Source organism: Halictus rubicundus, unplaced genomic scaffold (genome assembly GCF_050948215.1).
Source record: "Halictus rubicundus isolate RS-2024b unplaced genomic scaffold, iyHalRubi1_principal scaffold0407, whole genome shotgun sequence".
NCBI classification, from domain to species: domain Eukaryota; kingdom Metazoa; phylum Arthropoda; class Insecta; order Hymenoptera; family Halictidae; genus Halictus; species Halictus rubicundus.
The window spans coordinates 13747-35870 of record NW_027488948.1 but is presented as its reverse complement, the minus strand read 5'-3'; the positions used below and the strand labels follow the sequence as shown (position 1 = coordinate 35870).

The 22124-nt window shown below is 40.9% G+C and overlaps 1 protein-coding gene across 1 annotated transcript; it reads left to right on the top strand.

Moving 5' to 3' along the window:
* The first annotated feature begins 21111 nt into the window (after positions 1-21111).
* On the top strand, positions 21112-21900 carry LOC143364285 (uncharacterized). Its single transcript, XM_076804718.1, has one exon. The coding sequence runs from the start codon at positions 21118-21120 to the stop codon at positions 21898-21900; it is 783 nt and encodes a 260-aa protein (XP_076660833.1). The 5' UTR covers positions 21112-21117.
* Positions 21901-22124: the final 224 nt, after the last annotated feature.

The window sequence follows — 22124 nt, the reverse complement described above, 5'->3', positions numbered from 1 at the left end:
GGGCCAAGTTTACAAGCTGATCGAGTTACGTTTAATAAAGTCAGAGAATTTTAAACTTTCGTCACTTGCCCGGTTCGATCTATCGCTTGAAATTACCGGTCGAATTAACGGGGCTTTTAGGGGTTGTAACCCCCGACGAATTAGATCGGGTTAGATAAACGTGGAAGATCGTGTCATCTATTAACCCTTAACACCCCAACGTGCTTCTGTATCATAACTGACCACTACTGTCCAAAAGATGGGGAGTGTATAATCGATTAATAAAATGGCTTTTAGCAAACAAATAAGATCTATCGGTTTCTAGAAAATCGAAATATGCTCAAGTAGTATGCTCGAGGATTATACGGTTCACACACAATTACAGACGTATTTCGCGCGTCCTCGTATCTCCGGAAGATAAAAATGAATTTCTTCATCCCCTCAATCAAGAAAACCACTTAGGATATCCTTCGTTTTTACGCGAACAAAGGTGGCTGCTTTGCGGGAAGTTTTTTGACGGGAAATTAGCGGAGATGTTGACACCGTTGTTGCTCGAACATCTTACTTTTTTGTAATAAGGAATGCCATTGTGGTTAAATAAAACGAAAAATTAAAATCGACTTTTACGGACGTTGCACGCAATTTCGCACAGGAAATAATTCCAAGATATAACGAAAGATAGAAATGTTTCTGATCGGTCTACCTTAGCGAACTTAAGAAGTTCAGCCATCTTCTTTCCTGCAATAACCCCAAAGAAAATGATTATATCCGGCTTTTCAGATTGATTTCAATTATATCTACACTACAAAATTCGATAGAATTGAGTAGAATTTTTCTTGATTTTAGATCTACAAAAGTTGCTACCACTGACAATAAGATTTCGTGTGGTTTCTTAAAGTTTGACTACAGAAACTGAAAATTGCCCAAACATCCGCAGTCCATCGACAACGAATCACTCGCCATAATAAATAAAATATCTCGTTAAGCATCGCGGCCGTGATGAGAGGCAAAAAGCACATGAATTTTTCACACCCCCCAAAATAGAAGGACTCTGCAGTTAAGGTCAAACGTCCCTCGTCGTTCTCATAAGTTCATCGAAGTTGAGATAAGTCACAAGTGATCGAGGTGATCTGGTTATATGTATATGTCAACAACACGGGTCTTGCCAGTGTCAAGGATCGTTCAGGAGACATACCCGAGTCGTGTTATGTTCACACTCCTTGGCGTCCGAGGCCTCTCGAGGTTCGTGCATAATTCCGCGGTAGTGGGGATAATTCTGCGACGATTATTATCCAGGCCTCGGCGACATATATAGACAAATCACTGTTTTGCCTTCCTGTAAACAATTAACGTTAACAGTGAAACGTCATTCATCGTTATAAATCCATCGAGGTCCGAGGCGGGTCACCTGCATCCCCTAGGGAGAATAAACCAAAGATTGAGGGGTGGCTTCTCGTCTGGTGGACAGGATATTTCAAGATCGTAAAGATCGTCAGAAATGATAATTGAAATTTGCAGGAAGTAGTACCTTCCGAAATAACATAAACAATTAACGTTATCAGTAAAAGGTCACGCATCGTCATAAATCCATCGAGAGCGGAGGCAGGTCACCTGCATGACCTGGTTTCGGCTCGAACGATCCAGGGGAAGTTCCCCGTTCGATGAAGAACATCATGTCGGCCAAAATCTCGAATAGCCCCTCGCCTCGCTCTAAACATTCACCATCGAAGAATCGGGTCACTCGTTGACCCAAATTAAATGAAAATATATTTTCCTTTTTAATCACCTGAAAGTGTCGAACATGACGTAAAAATTCTTCTGATGTCTTTATAGTTTTGTGTTTTTTACCTATTTTTGACCTACTTTTGCCATAAACGCCTAAAATCCGCAGCCTAATTCTACGAAATTGTCGCCGCTTTTGTACCATTTATTCAGAAATTCTGAACCCTTGGTCCTCGGTTTAAAAAGGAACCATTGAAATTATTATTGTAGCATGTATAGAAAATTCGAGACGGAAAAGTAAAACAAAACGCGGAACGACAAGCTTCTAGAAGTTTCGCGAAGGGAGTTTGTAGGCAATCACGCGGGGAAGCGACGCGAGGGGAGCGCTCGAAAAGTCGAATCACGCTTAACGACCGGGTGTTGATTTCACGTTCGCGGATAGCAACGAATTTATATAAATAGAGGGATCACGGAGGGACTCGGCCTATTTGCTATTCCGAGAGAGAGGACGAGGTAAGGACCACGGCCGCTCTTGGTTAGCATTAGCACCCCGGCAGGAGAGTACGGCGATAATACCTGGACGCCTGTCGGGAGAACGGGAGAGGACGGGAGTCTGTTCCTGGTCGCTCGTTCGACATGGAGAGTACGGCGATAATACCTGGACGCCTTGTCGAGCGAGAGAGGACAGAGCATCTTCGGATCGGTTGCGAAAATACCACGGAACCTAGCTAGAGTATACGTGTGATGAGAGAAAGTTTGCATGATTGTGATTTATAATGCGAGCAATTGAATGAATTTATACATATACCTCACTTTCCTGTACCCCTGTTCCTAACCCAAAAATAAATTCTTTTATCCAGCATATCCTGATTAAATCCTTACTCATGGCTACATTATTCTTTTTTTTTTTTTAAGCGAAATACAGTCTGGAATATTAAATAATATTTGTAACATATATCTCGTCGAATATCGGTCAACCCCAGGCGAGATTGAATGGTTCCCAGGCGAACCCGGGACTAGGTGCGGTTATCTTTTTATTGTTTTGGGGGCCGCGCATCGTCATTGGAGAACGTAGCGCTTCGCGGGACGTCTCCACGCCTCACGCCGACGTGGTTCCGGTCAACCGGTCCAACAGTCAGTCGATGTATAACATTCTATTAACTATTGCCGCGTTACGGTCTTCCCTTTTAGCGAACAATGTCGTCGGAACAGAGTTTCAAAATGGCGAAGTCACGACTCACTCCGAGACCAAAATGTCGGACGAAATTGCAAGGGGAAAGCTCCGTTGAGGAGATTGTTCGACACCATTGTTGCATTTCGATAAGAAACTTTCGATTCTTGTATCGAAAACCTTTATAGAAAATAAAATTGTTCTAAATAAATAAGTTGATCGTAAAAAATAAAAACTAGATGAAAATGTGCCTGTTCTTTCAACAACTATCATAAATTGAACATAATATTCTCCAATTTTTCTAACACCTTCACAATTTAGCTTTCCAGTTTCCATTTTTCTATAAATGCACAAAATCCACAGCGAACAAAAATTAGCACTTAACGATGTTTGTTTATTGCCCGTTGTTCAATTCCATTTTTGACAATCCACTCTCGACAATCGCGTTCGATACGTTGTTCCACGGATTGCACGTCGCAATTAACACGGGCCGGAAGTCACCGCGCATAATTTTGCGTAAGGAGAGTTAGACACTGTCAAATGGCGGAAGACGAACACTGCGGGCTTAATTGTGATCCTTATTGGGCCCACCGTGAAATATGGAACAAGAAGCGGATCGCGTGTAATTGTATGCGCCTCCTATTCGGGCGCACACGATCCCGGCCAACGGAATTACCATATAATACCCTGCGGGAATAATGATTCCCCTCTGTAACGCAAATTTTTCGAACGGAGATCGAGATTCGAATTTTTACGGCTAATCGAGAAAGCCCGTCACGTGCGCGATTTCAACGGGAATATCTACATATGTTAGGTATGCAGACAAGAACTTTTTCATCCCATTTTTCCGTTTATATCAAACGCCAATGCAATTCGATGAATAAATATGAACTTCCCGGAGCAAGCGAAAAATCCCTCGGCGAAATAGTCAATCGAAGTTTTCTTGTGAGGTTTAAAGCAAACGCGAAGTATTCGTCAAACAATTTGATTATTTATTAAATTATTTCTTAATCTATTTAATAATCGTTAGAATAATTATTGTTAGAATACGATAGAATTTCGTGGCTTGATTTTCAAGAAATATTGTAATCGAATACCGTTGTCTGGCCCTCCGGAATTTTAATTAAAAATTCCGTAAAATTAACAGAGCTATGGCACGCGATTAGTTCATGCTTCTACAATACTCAGCACGACACGTAGAACGTAAAACGCGTTGTTTGGGACAATTCTAATTTCTTAAAATCTCTATTAACAGTTAGAATTTCTAACAACGATGATACTATTAAAATAAATTGTTTTATGGGATTTTCCGTAAAAATTGCTTTCTCTCGGAACGTTCACGATTCACAGGATCAATTCACTGTTACAAAGGAAATCGTGAAAAATATGACGTCACTTTGAACTGTCACTTTCAGATAGACACAAGACGTCACAAATGACGCTTTTATATCGACAATAACTATATTTTCCTGTCGAAGCAATTTTCTTTCGTTACGTCAACGGTATGACGAATCGCCCTAAAAGTTTCAATAGAATCGGTCGCAAGGTCTCTCTGAAAGCAATTCCGAACGATCAGCAAATTTCACGGTGTCCAACAATATCTTCTCCTGTCCCTTGCAGCACTATTTTATTTTATTCATCAAACACTACGTCTGTATCACCTGTAACAGCTTTTTCACGATATGCCCAAAGGGAGACGGTTCACTCTATGACGTAGGTAGATTTTGCCTACAACCTATAATTTTTAACGTTGAAATGATGATTTCACATCGTTTTATACAAATATCGAGAACACGTTCAGTCAGATTTTCAACGATTTCGAGCGTATGTCCGAAGAAACAAAAAAATTAATTTATCCTCTAAAAATCTTCAGAAAATCTCATATTATATTATTTTATTAATTTTATACAAAAATATTATACAATAAATACGCCATTCTACTCGGGCGAGTCCAAAGAATCGTCGCGTGGGAAAAGAGTTCGCGTATCTTTTGCAGTTAAAGCAGGACAAATGGTTAAAGTTGTAGATTGTCGTCACTAAATAAAAATCAAAAATACAAGATAAAGATCCACAGTCTAGTTATTACATTATTTTCTGTTCGTTAGAATTGTTGAAAGAAGGAATACATTTTTACTTAACTTCTGTTCTCTGCAATTTTCAATAAAAAAAAAAAAAAAAAAAAATTGCAGAGAACAGAAGTCGATGTGTAATGATTGCAGAATATACTTTTTATAATAACTTTTTGTCGAAACGTATCATAGAGTTGCACGTCTGTGCAACCGCACGTCCAACGCCTCTAGCGGGAAATCGGCGAGCAAGTAGAGTTGAGTCCCGTATAGCGTGGAAGTAGGACGGCATTTTCTGTATCCGTAGAAAAGTGAGGTTAAGGTGTCGCGAACACGTGTTAAATAAAGATATGTTTCGTTAGTACAAAGTATTACACTGATCCACTCCAAATCCAAATACAAACAGGTTATGGGCCCAGTGTGTTAAAGTTACATAGAAACTGAACTAAAAGCGAAACACGTGGTGAAAAATTAAATTTCTTTTATTAAAATAAAATAAAATGTCGACATTGAACCCAACACATATCACCAAGCTCGGTGAAAAGAATTACGAAACTTGGAAACTGAAAGTAAAAGGATTGCTCATTTACGATGATTTGTGGCCGTATACAAATGGTGAAGAAGTAAAAACAGAAGAAAATGCAGCCGCGTGGACCAGGAAAGACCAGAAGGCCTTAACGTTGATTATATTAACCGTTGAGGATAGTCAGCTAAAGCATATAAAAAGAGCTGAAACCTCGTTGGAGGCGTGGAGAAAGCTGCAAAATCTACACGAATCCAAGGGTCCCATACGAAGAGCAGCACTCTGTAAGCAGTTACAAAGGTTGAAAAAGGAACCCAGTCAAACAATGACGCAATACCTCGGTGAATTTCAACATAAGGCCGAACAATTGGAAGAGGTCGGCATGAAGGTACCAGAGGATCTCCTGTCGGTAATGCTGCTCGCCTCTCTGCCAACAGAGTATGAAAATTTCACGATCGCGATCGAATCACGTGACGAGTTACCCAGTTTTGAAACATTAAAATCAAAACTTATAGAAGAAGATGCGAGACGAGAACCAAATCAGAACACCGAGGACGAAACAAACAATGCACTAGTGACAAAACCCAAGTTCATCAAATACACAAAAAATAGAGAACAACCATTGAAATTTAAAGGTAATTGTCACATATGTAAAAAGTACGGACATGCCGCGAAGAATTGTCGTTACAGGTCAGATGATGTAAATAAAAGAAGTGAAGCAATGAAAGCATCTGCCCTTACCAGTCACCACATGGAAGAAGACACGTGGATTCTAGATAGCGGGTCAACAAAACATGCAACTCCACTCAAGCACAAGTTTTCGGAAATTCAAGATCATCAGAGCAAAATATACACAGCTACAGATGAAGGTGCTGACATAAAAGGAAGTGGAAATGTTGAAATGTCTGTGAAATTGTTTAACGCAAAAACAAACAATGTAAAACTGGAGAAAGTGGCGTTCATACCATCTTTTAAAAACAACTTACTGTCAGTGTCGCAAATAACGAAGAAGGGATACACAGTTACATTTGACACAAGAGGTGCCAAAGTGTTACGTAAAAATGGAACTGTGGCGATGACAGCTACAGAAAAGGATGGATTGTACATAGTAGAAAACAGTGAAAAACAAAAAGCAATGCTTCAGAAGCAAGAACGTAGTGCGTTATTGAAGTGGCATGAAAGGTTGGGACATGTGAATTTTGCAGATGTTAAGAAATTAAAATCAGAACAGATGGTAGTTGGCATGAAAGACAATTTTAACAGTGTTACCCCACCGTGTGAAATATGTGACAAGTGTAAAATTCACACCTTACCCTTCACAGCATCTACTCATAGAAGTGAAGAAAAACTTGAACTAGTACATAGTGATGTTTGTGGTCCATTCAGTGTCCCATCGTTAGGGGGAGCACGTTATTTTGTAACTTTTATTGACGATAAGACCAGATACTGCTACGTAAAGCCCATTAAGTACAAATCGGAGGTGTTCAGTGCATTCAAAGACTACAAGGCATATGCTGAAAAATCAACTGGGTGCAATATTAAGAAATTAAGGTCAGATAACGGAGGAGAGTATCTCTCAAATGAATTTAGTCAATTCTTGAAGCAAGAGGGAATAACGAGACAATTAACGGTGGACCATACACCACAACAAAATGGTGTGGCTGAAAGGGCAAATCGCACACTGGTTGAAATGGCTCGGTGTATGATCCTACAAGGAAAACTACCACTTTCACTGTGGGCAGAAGCAATAAATAGTGCAGCATATATTAGAAACCGGTGCCCAACAAAAGCAAATCAAAACAGCACTCCAGAAGAAGAATGGACTGGTCGTAAACCTTATATAGGTTTTATGAGAAAATTAGGAAGCAAAGTAACAGCGTTGATAAAAGGTTACAAAAGAGACAAATTTGAACCAAAAGGAAAAGAATACATTTTGGTAGGCTATTCGACAGAGGCAAAAGCCTATCGCCTGTGGGAGCGTGGAACACGCACAGTAGTCAACAAACGAGATGTTCGCTTCGTTGAAGAACAGGAAACAACCCTGCCTGATGAGAAGTCAACAGAACAGCTGTTTGAAGTACAACTGCAACCAGAAATGGTGGAAGAAGAAGTACTACCAGATGCAGATTCCACAACCACAAGCAGAGCGAGGGGCCGACCTCGAATAGAACGCACAGGACGTCCAGGGAGGCCAAAGAAAATTTATCAAACCAAACCAACTGAACAACAAAATCCTGCAACTTTGAGGGAAGCTCTGGAAGGTCCAGAACAACAAATATGACTAGAAGCTATGCAGGCAGAATACGATTCCTTGATGCAAAACAACACTTGGCAGCTGGTGAGTAAACCACAAAATACAAAAATTATAAAGAATAAATGGGTGTTTAAGGTCAAAAAGGATCAAGACGGTACAATCGAAAAGCACAAGGCCAGATTAGTGGCCAGAGGTGATTTACAAAGGGAAGGAATCGATTACGATGAAGTATTCGCACCAGTAACCAGGATGGAAACCATAAGGACATTATTAGCAATCAGCGTAATAAAAGGAATGCACGTGCATCAAATGGATGTAGTGGCAGCTTATGTACAGGGAAATCTGGCTGACGAAATTTACATGGAGCAGCCAAAATTGTTTGAAAGTATTGATGCAAAAGATATGGTATGTAAATTAAATAAACCATTATACGGCTTAAAACAAGCAGGCCGCGAATGGTACCGAAAATTAGACAGTTATCTACTTAGCTTAGAATTTAATAAAACAGTGGTGAACCCTTGTGTATACGTAAAAACCGATATAATAATTACAGTTTATGTAGATGATTTGCTGATTGCGTCCGCGGATATAGACAAACTAAATCATATCAAAGAACTGTTGAAACGCGAATTTAAAATTAAGGATCTAGGAATAGTTAAAGATATCCTTGGTATGCGCATCGAACGAAACGGTAATGTAGGTAGTATTAAATTATCACAGAAGAAATACATACAAGAAGTGTTAGAAAAATTTGCAATGTCTGAGTGCAATCCTTTAAGTACGCCGTTAGAAATAAATTTAGACATGACAAAAATTATGTCCGAAGCCAAGAATGTAAAATGCGAGCCGTTTAACAAACCCTATAGGGAACTAACAGGATGTTTAGTTTATTTAGCGAACGCGAGCAGGCCTGATATAGCCTTTGCGGCAAGTGTGTTATGTCGATTCAATGACAGTGCAACGGAAGTGCACTGGAAAATGGCAAAACGTGTGCTTCGTTACCTAAAGGGAACTATGGACTATAGCATAAATTATAATAATAAAAACGAAAATTTACTAGCTTTCGTGGACTCTGATTGGGCCGGAGATAACACAGATAGAAAATCATGTACTGGATTTGTTTTAAAGTTGGCCGGTGGACCAGTCAGTTGGAATAGTCGAAAGCAAAGGTCAGTAGCTCTCTCAACCATGGAGGCTGAGTACATGGCCCTGTCGGAGATCACGAAAGAAGTCATATACATGCGAAATTTGTTAAGGCATATGAGATTTTGTGAACTTATTAAAGAACCCACAATGGTTCATTGCGATAATCAAAGCTGCATTCAATTATGTAAGAATAGTGTCCACCACGCTCGCAGCAAGCATATCGACATACGTTTTCATTTTAGTAGAGAAGCTCAAGAGCGTGGAGAAATACAGGTAAAATACCTGCGTTCAGTCGAAATGACAGCGGACATACTGACAAAAAGCTTGTCTAAAGAAAAACACGTTGCGTGTGTTAAATTGTTAAACTTAAATGAATCAAAAAGCATTGATGGACATGCGGTTGAGGGGGAGTGTCGAAACGTATCATAGAGTTGCACGTCTGTGCAACCGCACGTCCAACGCCTCTAGCGGGAAATCGGCGAGCAAGTAGAGTTGAGTCCCGTATAGCGTGGAAGTAGGACGGCATTTTCTGTATCCGTAGAAAAGTGAGGTTAAGGTGTCGCGAACACGTGTTAAATAAAGATATGTTTCGTTAGTACAAAGTATTACACTGATCCACTCCAAATCCAAATACAAACACTTTTACCATAACAATAAATTTTATATAACTTTTTCTTCCGCGAAAATGTTCTGCTCGGCTTCGTTAAGTAGTTATTAACGAAAAACGCGGGTCAATCAGAGCGCGGTGTCACGTCCGGCGGTTTGCACGGTTCGCCGATAAACGCCTAAACAAGGACCAGTAGTACTATCACACGGGAAAATTAATAAGATCAAAATATACGTGACAACCCGACGCGGTTAGAGATACGCCGACTGATCTTCCTGCAAGACACGCAGATGAAGACCAGATTACAAATTAGACGCAAAAAAGGAAGATATCAAATTACGCCGAACCATAAGAAAAGACGACGACTTCATCTTGGCAACACACAGCTGACGAAGCAAGAAACATCAAGAAGATCGGGAAGCAGAAACGCTAAATCAGCACTTCAAGAAAACAAAGGACCGCCCACATTATAAAAAGGAAACCAGCTCTTCAATTAGAATTCACTCTGTTCAAAACCAGTGCTACTGTGCAGTTCCGTCGACAGGCCCTTGTACCACACACGCGTCGCGCCGGCAGTAAAACAGTGTCACCGAATTTCGAAAACCCTTGCGTAAAGTGTCCGCGTGTGCCCCAGCGTCCAGCGGCCACAATCAGCGAGCGCCCGAAAACCCCACAACCACGACCTGCGAGCGTCTACCAGCGAATCGGTAAATTAAACGTTCTATTAAGCGAGTTGTTATAAGTGCTCTAGCGTATGCGCTATAAGAATTCACCCATGTATGAGCTGATTCAGAACTAGACTCCAAATAAACCAGACATTTCCCGTTTTTATATAAAAATTAAAGTACAATTTATTTAACCAGCCCTCAATCTCCCGAACCAAAGCCGGTGAACGCAGGTAGGTTCAAAACTGCGCCTTATCCCCGGAAAATTATAAACAGCCCCATCTGGGACGTAACAGCGGATACATTGAAAATTTTTAAAAATATTTATGTAGATCTGTGTCGATTATATAGGTTGTGAAAATTTTTAAGCGAATGGATCGTGTTTTTGAATTTTTAGAAAAGTCCTCTTCACCCAAAATCAAATTTTTGAACGCGTCATAAATTTTGCTTTAACAATCGGGGTCTGCCGATGAAAATTTCAAAACGCGAGAATTAATTTCGGGAGAGTCTTACAATTAGGAAAAATTGGCTTGATAAAATCTCCCCCAACTGTGAATCTGCATTTCCATTTGACTTCTCGACGCTAGTTGCAGCTTAATAAATTACTACCCCGATTGCTACACATAGTTTCGCTGCTTGTTGCTGCACCGAGCGCACCATCCTGGTGGTCTTTAATTATGTAACTTCGAACTCTCTGGATTCGCCCCGCACATTGCAGCCCGCCCTTTGATTCCCCTACACCCACTGCGGCTTGCACCTGCAACAGTCCGCGGACTACATTCAGCATAGTTTCGTCTTTTAACAACAATCGCGTAGTTTTCTCTCTTCGGTCCTTTATTGGATTGCGCGTTCGCCGGACCGACGCGCGTCACTCACACTTCCATTGTAACGCTGTACTATCAACAGACAATGCTTTCGTGATTAGCGCGATTCGGATTGTAACTGGAAATCGCTTGCTTGCCTCTGTATCAAAGTTCGGTCTTAGTCAAACAATTCGAAAGTAATTTAAAATAATTTAAAAATTAACTTGAATTATTAAAGTTTATTCGCAATAACGAAGGATAAATAAAATTTTAGTTGTTTCCCCATTATTCGTGTCAAATTCGTCATTAATTCGTTTCCCGTTCGTCGAATGCCGTATTCTCTCCGTAACTGTCGAAAAGATCTCTACCGTAATTGTCCAAAATTTATCCGCACCGTGGGAACTTTATAAACATTTAATCATGTGTATGAAATATTCGAAGACAGTTAGATTTTCAGAGTGGAGCTGTTAACGCTTCAATTGCAACATTTTTTAACGTATTTTTGAAAATTAAGAGAAACTCAGAAAAATAAAATTAGCTTAACCAAGTAATTATTTACTCGAGTAAATGTACAAGTTTTTGATGTGCAACGAAATAGCAGTGATTCGTTTATAAAAATTGGTCGAATAAATAATATTGGTTATTGTCACTGACAAAGATTTTGAGACAGTAGGGATTTTTGAAGGACTTTTAGGGCCACTTCGAATGTATCAACCAGTATCCTGACCTGCCAACCTCTCTTGTTTGTTGAATATTGAAGCAAGTAGTACAGAGTACGATTAATCCGGCGTCTGCAAAACAAAAGTTTATGAAACATTACCGTCTATAGTATTAACTCTCGAACTTTCTACTGCGGTGAATTCCGTAAAGTCTTCTGGCTTCTTAAATTATTTTACGCTCGAAACTTGAGACAAACGAAGTTAATAGGAAGTATCGTTTCCTTTACATCGTTACAGTAGTTGAAGAAGAGTACCTCAAGAAGTTGTTATGCGAGAATTTCCTACCTCCCGTAATTTATTTTCGGTTCATTATTAATTCGGGATATGTCCGCCACAAATCATTAAATACATTATTACATTTTCTATGATTACAAACAATATTATTAATACTCCAAAAGAAATTATAAATTTACTGACAGCAAAATTCGTGTTTCTCATTTTTAAGGTTATAGATTAGTTGTTTCAACTGCTAGATAATCGCGACAGAGATAAATAAAAATTTAAAAAACATGAAACATTGACTGCAGAATAACTAAGAGTATAACGCGAGCCAAAATGGCGGGCACTTCGCGCCGAAGTTTGCCGATTATTTTTCGAGAATTTTCGGGGTTTCCTCGGCGCTATGTTGCGAAACACACAATTCCCAGATCACACGAGCAAAAATACATGATATGTCAATTCATGTGATGATAATATGTCAATATATGATAGTGTGTCCTTGGAGCGCTGGGAAACATTTCGTGTCGGTAGAGTAATGGCGGTTTCCTGTTGCGCGGTTCGTGCGTATTCCTTCGCGAATCTGTTCCACGTTCAATCATTTTGAGGGTTTTTCTCTCTCTTTGGTTACCAGCCACTGCCGTGCTGCACTTCTCGCGGAAATAGTTTTTCAAACAATCAACAGGTGGTAGGTAGGCCGCGTCTGATGAAGCAGGTATCGATTAGAAAGAAATAGGCAAAACGGCGGCGGATGTAGGACGGAAATATTTTATGGACCTTGTTTCTTTATACACAATTGCGACAATGTTGTTAAAATAATCAACAAGGTGTGTACCAATTAAAATCAATTTTTTAAGAATTCACAATAAAGGGGAAGGATGAGCCTGTGTAATACGGAAATCAGTTTTTCGGTCATATTTGTTTTTGTACAATTGCAAGGATTATTTTAAACGTACAACAAAGTGTACTCTTTACAATAATACCAGAATTACATCGATTAATTTATCAACCATATTTATTTTCGTAGAACATCGAGAATTTTTCTACTCAGTCACCACAAAGTAGTCCGTTTCTACTAGAACAACCCTTAACCTCTTAACTTAAAAGCCCGAGAATACTCGGGTATTATACACACTATTACAAAATAATTGTTAAGTTAAGAGGATAAATCGATTCGTTGATTTTTCTCGAATAAATTCTCAAAAATGTCCTCTTCCACAATAACGGAGGAGTAATGTTCGAAACTGAATTATAACTATTCAGAGACTATATCAATATATTCCCCTATTTTTTGCCTGTAGGAAGTTCTGAAATAAAAGACAGGAAATGATTGAGAAATTATCTTGTTTAATTAGGAAATTTTAAGGAAACCTGTTCCGTCGCAAGGAACAATTCAAGCGGTGCTTGCCTTCGGACAATCGTTTATGATACGCTTGTAACTAAGTGATTACTTTCAATGATTAGGCACGGCGCAACAGTGACGACCATCCAGGCTCGCATCACAGCCTGTCTTTCGTTTGTTTTCACTTCTATGGTTGCGGGACGTCATAAATTAAGTCCTACGAAGGACCACCCAAAATAAAAGAGCACTGGGCAAGGCCCATTCAGCTCACCTAAACAGGATGACAATCAGTCAAGGATGCGCTGATTGGGCAACACACCATTCAGCATAACCAATCAGTGTACTTCCTCTCCCATGAGGACCGCCCTCTCAATACATAGAGGAGCCTCACAATTGTTACGTATGGAGACGTTCTCCACGTTTATTTCGATTAGAATTTCTAATCTCTTTTCTGAGAACGAAAAAGCGTCCCAACAGGCCCCTTTTATTAACGAAAGATACTGTATGCCTTCTTTATACCAAAATCTCTAGACACTCCCTTCTGGCATCCATTAATCAATATTCTGATAGGAAATAGCCCGGATAACCTTCATTAACCCCTTTCAACGAAAATCTAACCGAGGCCTGCTTTTCATTAGAAGTGACAAAAAATGTGACTGTGACCCTACGTGACATTAAATCTTAAACAGAGTACCCCTTTCATTTTCAAGGTATATAAACCCGTTCATTTTCATCCTCTTCGGTTAGTCGAGAAGCGGTTCAGTTGAGATTCAGAAACGGTTCCGTAACGTTATAGTAATCGTGCAGTCACGTCGCGTTACAGAGTCAAGTCTAGTGAGATCGGGTTAAAGTCCCTTTCGAATCAATTCATAACCTTATAGATTCCGTTAGTTCGGTATATATTCTATTTGGTATTCAACAATCGCCATCTAACCCCGCATTGCCAGTGCGTCAACACCGTGCAACATAGGTAAACAATTCCTCTAATTGTACATTTATTATATTCATTCGCGACACAAACAACAACACTTGTAGTAATTTCAATTCAGAATACATTGTCTTGTTTGTTAACTCGCGTACCCTTAATTATTGCCTAAAATCCTAATATAATAATTGAACGTTCCCACACGATACAATCTAACCGCTCGGATTGTATCAATTAAATTATATAGAAGTTACGAGGCTCACTAATACTTAAATTCAATTCAACGAAGATTTCTCCAACCTAGTGGCTCCTCGATTTCGCATCGAGTGCGTCCACGAAATTATACCATCCTATGCGGATCCCCGATTTCGCATTGGGTTCTTCCGCATCCTAGCAGCTCCCTGATTTCGCATCAGGTGCGTCCGCGCTCTTATACAACCTCCTTTCGTATCGGGTTCGCCGCGTGTTCCCTAGTGACTCCTCGATTTCGCATCGGGTGCGTCTGCGTTTGACACCAACCTCCCAGAGGTTCCCTGATTTCCCCTCGCCGGCCTCACGCGTCGCTCATAGCCCTGGCTCGTAACACCCCATTACCATTTTCGTGTCACATCCTGTATTACCAACTAGAACTAAAATCTGCTGACAGCGTCGTTAGTGGTAGGAATTAAAATTAAAAATAGCTATATATATAGTCACTGCAGTCTCGCGAATACAATAGAATATTGTTTTCTAAAACGCTTTAACGATTTCAAATACTAATTTCGGTTATGATTAGTTAAACTTTACGTTGGGTATAAATAACAAATGAATGAAACTGTACGTACAATACAGAATATGTTTAACTGCAAAATTCGAAATGTTGTAAACAGCCAAATATTAATATGTACTTTATAAATGTAACGTATACGCGAATAAATTAATTGTTCAGAACTGTATTGTTATTGTTATAGGATGACATCATTTTGTTCCTATTATTAATTAACTACATTGCTTTGAACAGTAATTATTATATAAATATTTTTTAAATGGTTTTTATGAAAATTTTCATGAACATTACAAGACAAATGTTTTAATAACTTACTAAAAACTACAAAGCCAAGCTTTCAACGTAACTTGGTTATATATAAATAACCGTTTGCAATTTTGAAATTTGAACACCAATTATTTCTATATTTGTTAACAATAAATAAAAGATTCGTCTTAACATCAGCTACAACAATATGTAATAAAAAATGCTTAGTTTTATATTTACTTAAAAAATTAAGATGACCATAATTTTTTATCAAAAAAATTTTTTTCTATTGGGATTTATAGATAACTGAGTATCGATTAACTTTTGTTGGAAACATTATTCTGCCAGATTATCCGAAATGTTTAAAACATCCCCAGATGGCTTCTTTTGGGTCACTGAGATCTTGGTTGGTGGCCCGTCGAGAAATTTTCCGAGTGTGGTACTCGCGAAATGATCGTAATTCCTTATGCGTTGCTTCCTGGGTATCTTCTGAAAGATTTCCGATGGATAATAGGATGCTTTCTACCACATCAGCACCTTGTATGAGCACTTTGTGTACAGTTACCAATATACAATACCATGGATATAAATTCATTCCCCGATGCTCTGTGTGCAACTCGTGCTATGTACTCCAACTCTTCCGGGGTGTACTGCGTCAACAGGCTTTCTATTTGCCTGCGATTTATCATGTCACTTGCCTCAGAAAACCCTTTTTTTGGTCGGCCACCTTCACTGCGTCCTTCAAATTCAAACAGTGGTTGTTCAAACCAATCGGGCCATTTTAAAAGAAATCTGTCAACATCGCGTTCGTTGTTCTTCCATTTTTTTTACTAAATTGATAGAAAATTGTTTAATTATTTTTCTAACAAAATCTTCTGACGTCAGTAGGTAGTCTATGCCGGTTCTAACCCAATAGGCGAGGGGGGTCATTTTCTCGCGGGGTGCGGGGGGGGGGGGAATCGCGCGGGGCGTGGCGTCATCGCTGCCTTATCGCGCGGGGCGTGACGTTATCGCTGCCTTATCATTTCCGCCTGCGGTCATTATGCCGTCGGCCATTTTTATTATATTTGGCGTTATCGCTGCCTTATCATTTCCGCCGGCGGCCATTATGCCGTCGGCCATTTTTATTATATTTGGCGGGAGATTGTTTAGCTCTTGCCGCCGGCCACTTTTATTATATTTGGCGGGAGATTGTTTAGCTCTTGCGGACGGCCATTTTTGCCGACCGCCATTTTTATTATAGTATTTGGACGGGAGATAGAGAGACTGTTTCTCTCGCTCTTACGTCTTCTTACCGCACAGCCATTTATTCGCTCTTGCCGGCGGCCATTTTTGCCGTCGGCCATTTTTATTATATTTGACGTTATCGCTGCCTTATCATTTCCGCCGGCAGCCATTCGCACAGCCATTTATTCGCTCTTGATGCCGGCCACTTTTATTATATTCGGCCGACCATTTTTTACTATGCCGGCGACCATTTTTATTATATTTGACCGATCATTTTTATTATATTTAGCGGGAGATAGAGAGACTGTTTCTCTCGCTCTTGCATCTTCTTACCAATTTTCGCGAGATGACGTCTCTCGTAGAACCACATCCTTTTGAGATCGCGTCAACGGTTTTTTCATTATCACAATGTTTTTAGACCACTTCCTTACGCTATTTATGTTTTGTACGTGTGTATGTGTATGAATGTATTTTTTCATAATATTACGTATATGTAAGTGGCAATGAATACGAGACGTAGACGCGAAATTGGAATTGTCTCGGGCGATTCACCATGAAGTTTGCAGAGGTGTCCTCCTTACAAGCTTTAGCCGTGACAAAGTTATTCGAGCGCGATATTCGAAATTACTCCAAGGTGTATCAACGGATTTTCGATCGATATTTTCGCCTTCTATCGTGCAAGATTTATTGTGTTTTTCGCGTAAAATTTCCATTCACCGGTGTTCCATACGTAACAGCTTTCGCGTATAAACCGTTGGATTTGTTGCATGAAGCGAGAAACGAGTATATAGATCTTTTACAAGTGTTTGTTTTCTTAAAACCTAAATGGAGATTGAGGGCATACTTGGAGAAGGCAGTGCGTCAATATCGTAGAACCGATTACGTTTACGAGGGAACGCTATCATTGAATGAACGTTTCATGCCTCTAATCGTCTTAACTCCTCCTTTCTTACCGATCAGAAAACGTAAATTATTTTTAACGGATGACGAGGACGAGGACATCGACTACTACCACTATGATAACAACAACAACGACGACGACGACGACGAGTAAAAATGGCAGTTTTATCATTGAAAAACTTGGCTTGGGTTCACGTTTTAAATTTGTATTTGAACGGTAGTTTCTCCGACGAGGAGCCTCGGAAAACGTTGATAGAACGGTTAATGCGAATCGACGCGACGAGTCGCATATGTTTTTTCTACACGAAAAGATTTAGTCAAGTCGTGGCACCATGGCCCGCGATCGATTCACCGTCAAAGATATTGAATATCCTCGGAACGGGCGAACGACGCATCGTGGTGCCGGTTGGATACGAAGTATAATCGTATTTCTGAGAACTGGAAATTTAACGGATGAGGTGAAATTAAAGCTTGAAAAATTGTTTCGTTAGAACAAAAAAGAAAATGGAGGGGAACAAGATGATTCGGATTTTAAAAAATGCGTTAAAGTACCTGACACACATGTCAATGATTATTAAAACTATCGATGAGTATCGCGAATGGAGCAGATCGTATATGGAATGTTTGCAATACTGTACGAGATATTTGTCATGTGCGAAGGACGAACTGTCGGTGGGCGTGAAATTTAGCTTAACATCGGTGATGTGCCGTATGAAAAGTTTGAACGTATCGTTGGGCCATCGTTTTTCACGCGTTGGAAGAGGTTTATACGACAGGAGTCGCGTCGGCGGGAGCGCAACGTCTCTTCGTTGGGAGGAAGTCGAGTCAGCGTTTCGAGATCGCATATCAACCGGACTCGTTATCAACGTTGAGCACATCGATCCTCGTCAGTTTTTGCAACATGCGAAGCGGATGATTACGAGACGCGTTACGGAATCTCTGAACAAACATTCATCGTTGAAAGTGAACATTACGTTGGAGGCGGAATTTGTGTTGCGCGATACGGTTTCAGTGAAAAGTTTCGGTACGCGAAATTTCCCTCTGTTTCGAACGAGTGATTTACGCTGCTGGTATCTGAAAGACGTTATGCCAACGATTCTGACATCGATGGGGGAGTTTCAAGAACGCGACAGCGGGTGGGCGCTATCGAAGATACTGCATCTAATAGTGAATTGCAACAAGTACCAGCCGTTGCAAGCCGGTTGCAACGTCTCTGTACCTCGAGAGATACAACTGAAGAGAGCGATCGTCAACGTGAAAAGTAACGACGAGGCCTGTTTCTTTTGGGCAGTCGTGGCGGGTCTCTATCCGGTCAAGAAACATTCGGAGCGTTTCTCTTCCTATCCACATTACCGCACGGTGCTTCGAACCGAAGAATTTCAACTGCCTATGTCGTTTAAGGATATTCGAAAATTTGAACGGGTAAACGACGTTTCCGTGAACGTGTTCGAATGGGTCCGCAAGAAGTGTGGGGCGCTTCATCTGACCGAGAAGAAGCGGAGCAAGCACGTCAATTTGATGCTTCTACGAGGGAGGAATGATTCGCACCATCATTACACGTGCATAAGAAATTTGTCGCGATTGGTTTCGTCACAGCTTAGCAAGAATAGCCATCGTATGCATGTTTGCGACAGGTAAGTTGGGAGCATTTTTTTCCTTTTCCAGTTAAAGATCATGTTATATCTTTTTTCCTTCTCAGATGCTTACAATATTTCCCGTCGCAAGAGAGATTAGACGCTCGGAAGACATGTGGGTGCGGTTTAGCAACTACGCGTACAAAGAACGGGCGCCGTTCGTTATTTACGCCGATTTGGAATGTTTGCTGGAGAAACATGAAGAACAGAGCCGCGGGGCGCGCACGCAGTATCAACACCACCACGCGTTCAGTATTGGTTATTACATGCATTGCGGATACGATGCTTCCCTGTGCGAGTATCAGGCTTGTTCCAGAGAAGAGGGATGCTCGACATGGTTCGCGACAAAGTTGCACGAGTTAAGTTGTAAATTACAGAAGATACTTGATAAAAACGCGTCGATGAGGACATTGACCGAAGCAGAAAAATTAGATTTTCTTACAGCCACGTGTTGCCACGTATGTGAAAAACCGTTCAACGACTGCGACGAAAAAGTGCATGATCATTGTCATATCACGGGCGCGTATCGCGGTCCGGCGCATAACGCTTGTAATTTGAATTATCAATCTTCGTACGTGATACCAGTGGTTTTCCACAATTTGTCCGGTTACGACGCGCATTTTATCATTAAGGAATTGGCAAACGCGTTCAAGGGGAAGATAGACGTGTTACCGCTGACGAAAGAGCGGTACATCTCGTTCACGAAACACGTTGAGAACGACGGGGGGATGGGAAGAGATTACAGGAAGTTGATAAAGTTTCGATTCATCGATTCATTCAAATTCCTTAATTCTAGTCTGGACAAGTTATCCTCGTATTTGGACAAGAGTAAATTGCGCGTCGTACGAGGCGAATTTGCACATCTTTCCGACAGCGATTTCAATCTTTTAACGAGAAAAGGTGTTTTTCCGTACGACTATCTAACGTCGTACGATAAACTAAAAGAGGAGCGATTACCGCCGCGCGAAGCATTTTACAATCGATTATGTACCAGCGAGATATCGGACACCGATTATCTTCACGCGAATACGGTTTGGTCTCGTTTCGCTATTGTTTTGGATTTTCGTTGGGTTCCGTAACGTTGGAACCTTTAACTTACGATCGCGAAATGTTCAAGAAATAAAGTCGGAATTTGTGGGAGAGCTAATCGATTTATTTGTCACCGTCACTGCGATTCTCGGAAAAGAGAGCGAGGGCTCGACGGATTGCCGTGTATATTGACGGGGCTCTCTCCCCTCGCCGCGCACCCCGAACTACTCGGTCCGCCCGAAGTGTGCGGGGAGAGAGAGAGACGAACCGCGACGACGGCCGAGTCCTCAATACAAACAAAGTTCGGCAGTCGCTAATTTGCCGTGTGTGCGTGCGGACGCACAGCGGCACCGAACAGCTGATTGCTCGAACAGCTATAAAGACGTTGGGGCAGTACAGCGACTTGTATTTAAAATTGGACGTACTGTTGCTGGCAGATGTTTTTGAAAATTTCCGCGAAGACTGTCTCGAGAACTATAAACTCGATCCGGCGCATTATTACACGCTCCCCGGTTTCGCGTGAGACGTGATGTTAAAAATGACAAAGATCGAACTGGAGCTGTTCACCGACGTGGACATGCTATTGTTCGTGGAGCGTGGAATACGCGGTGGACTGAGTCAATGTTCTCACAGGTATGCGCGTGCCAATAACAAGTATTTACCGACGTACGATTCGAGCGAGCCGTCCGCCTATCTAATGTATTTCGACGTTAATAATTTATACGGTTGGGCCATGTCGCAACCTCTGCCACACAGCGGTTTTCGCTGGGTGGACGAACGGGCGCATATAGATAATTTTAACGTCGAATCTATTCCAATCGACAGTCCCGTAGGATACATTTTGGAGGTGGATTTAGAGTATCCGCGCGAAATTCATGACGCTCACGCGGATCTTCCGTTTTGCCCGAGTCACGACAAGGCGACGGCCGGCTCGAGTCAAAGGAAGTTGCTGGCAACGCTTCGCGATAAGGAGCGATACGTTCTGCATTATCGATATCTGCAGCAAAGTTTGCGACACGGTTTGAAATTAGGGAAAATTTATCGAATTTTAGAGTTTCGACAGTCTCGATGGTTGTGCAGCTACATCGATTTGAACACTAAATTACGCACCAACGCGAACAACGATTTTTCAAAAAATTTGTTCAAGCTAATGAATAACGCGGTGTTCGGAAAGACTATGGAGAACGTTCGGAATCACGCGATCGTGAAATTACTCTCTCGGTGGGGCGGTCGACACGGTGTCGAACGATTGATAGCTAGACCGAATTTTCACAGTTGCACGGTGTTCTCGGAGGATTTCGTTGCGATTCAACTGAAAAAAACGAATATTAAATTTTATAAACCCGTATACATAGGCATGTCCGTATTGGATATATCTAAATGCTGTTTGTACGACTTTCATTATGGCTATATGTATCCAAATTTAAAAGAAAACTGTAAGATTTTATACACGGACACGGACAGCTTGATATACGAGATCGTTTGCGACGACGCGTACGAGCTGTTGAAACGCGATATCAATCGATACGACACGAGCAATTATGCTGAGAACAACGTGTACGGCGTTCCGATCGCGAACAAAAAGATGTTGGGTTTGATGAAGGACGAGAACGGTGGCAAAATTATGACGGAATTCGTAGGACTTCGCTCGAAAATGTACGCGACTCGCGTGCGCGACAGCGAGGACGCGTGCTGTGAAACCAAAAAGATAAAAGGCATTAGAACGAATGCCACGGCTAGGGATATAAGTTTCAAAGACTATATCGAGTGCCTTCATAATTATACGGAGAAAAGTGTTAGCAATAATCGTATAATGTCCGTACAGCATCAGGTGTATTCGGTATCCGAAATGAAATTGGCGCTGAGTCCGTACGACGATAAACGATACATTTGCAATAATTTGATCAACACTCTTCCTTGGGGTCATTATAGTATCAACGATGACGTTGATTTCCTATGAAAATAGGAAGTGGTGAAACTATTAGCACGAAGGTCGTTGCAACTGCGTTCTGTTTGGAGGAGAGGGACAACTTCCTTTGAAAAAGGAAGCGGTGAAGCCGTTAGCGAGAAGACCGTTGCAACTGTAGAAATATCAATTATTTTTATCGGTTAAGGAAGTGATAAGGCGATTAAGGCATTGTACAAAACGAGGTGTTTCGAGCGTTACGCTTCAGAAAGTATCAC

What these genes read in the sequence shown, in the direction of transcription:
- LOC143364285 (XM_076804718.1), top strand. Translation starts at nt 21,118, where the DNA reads ATGGAGAACGTTCGGAATCACGCGATCGTGAAATTACTCTCTCGGTGG.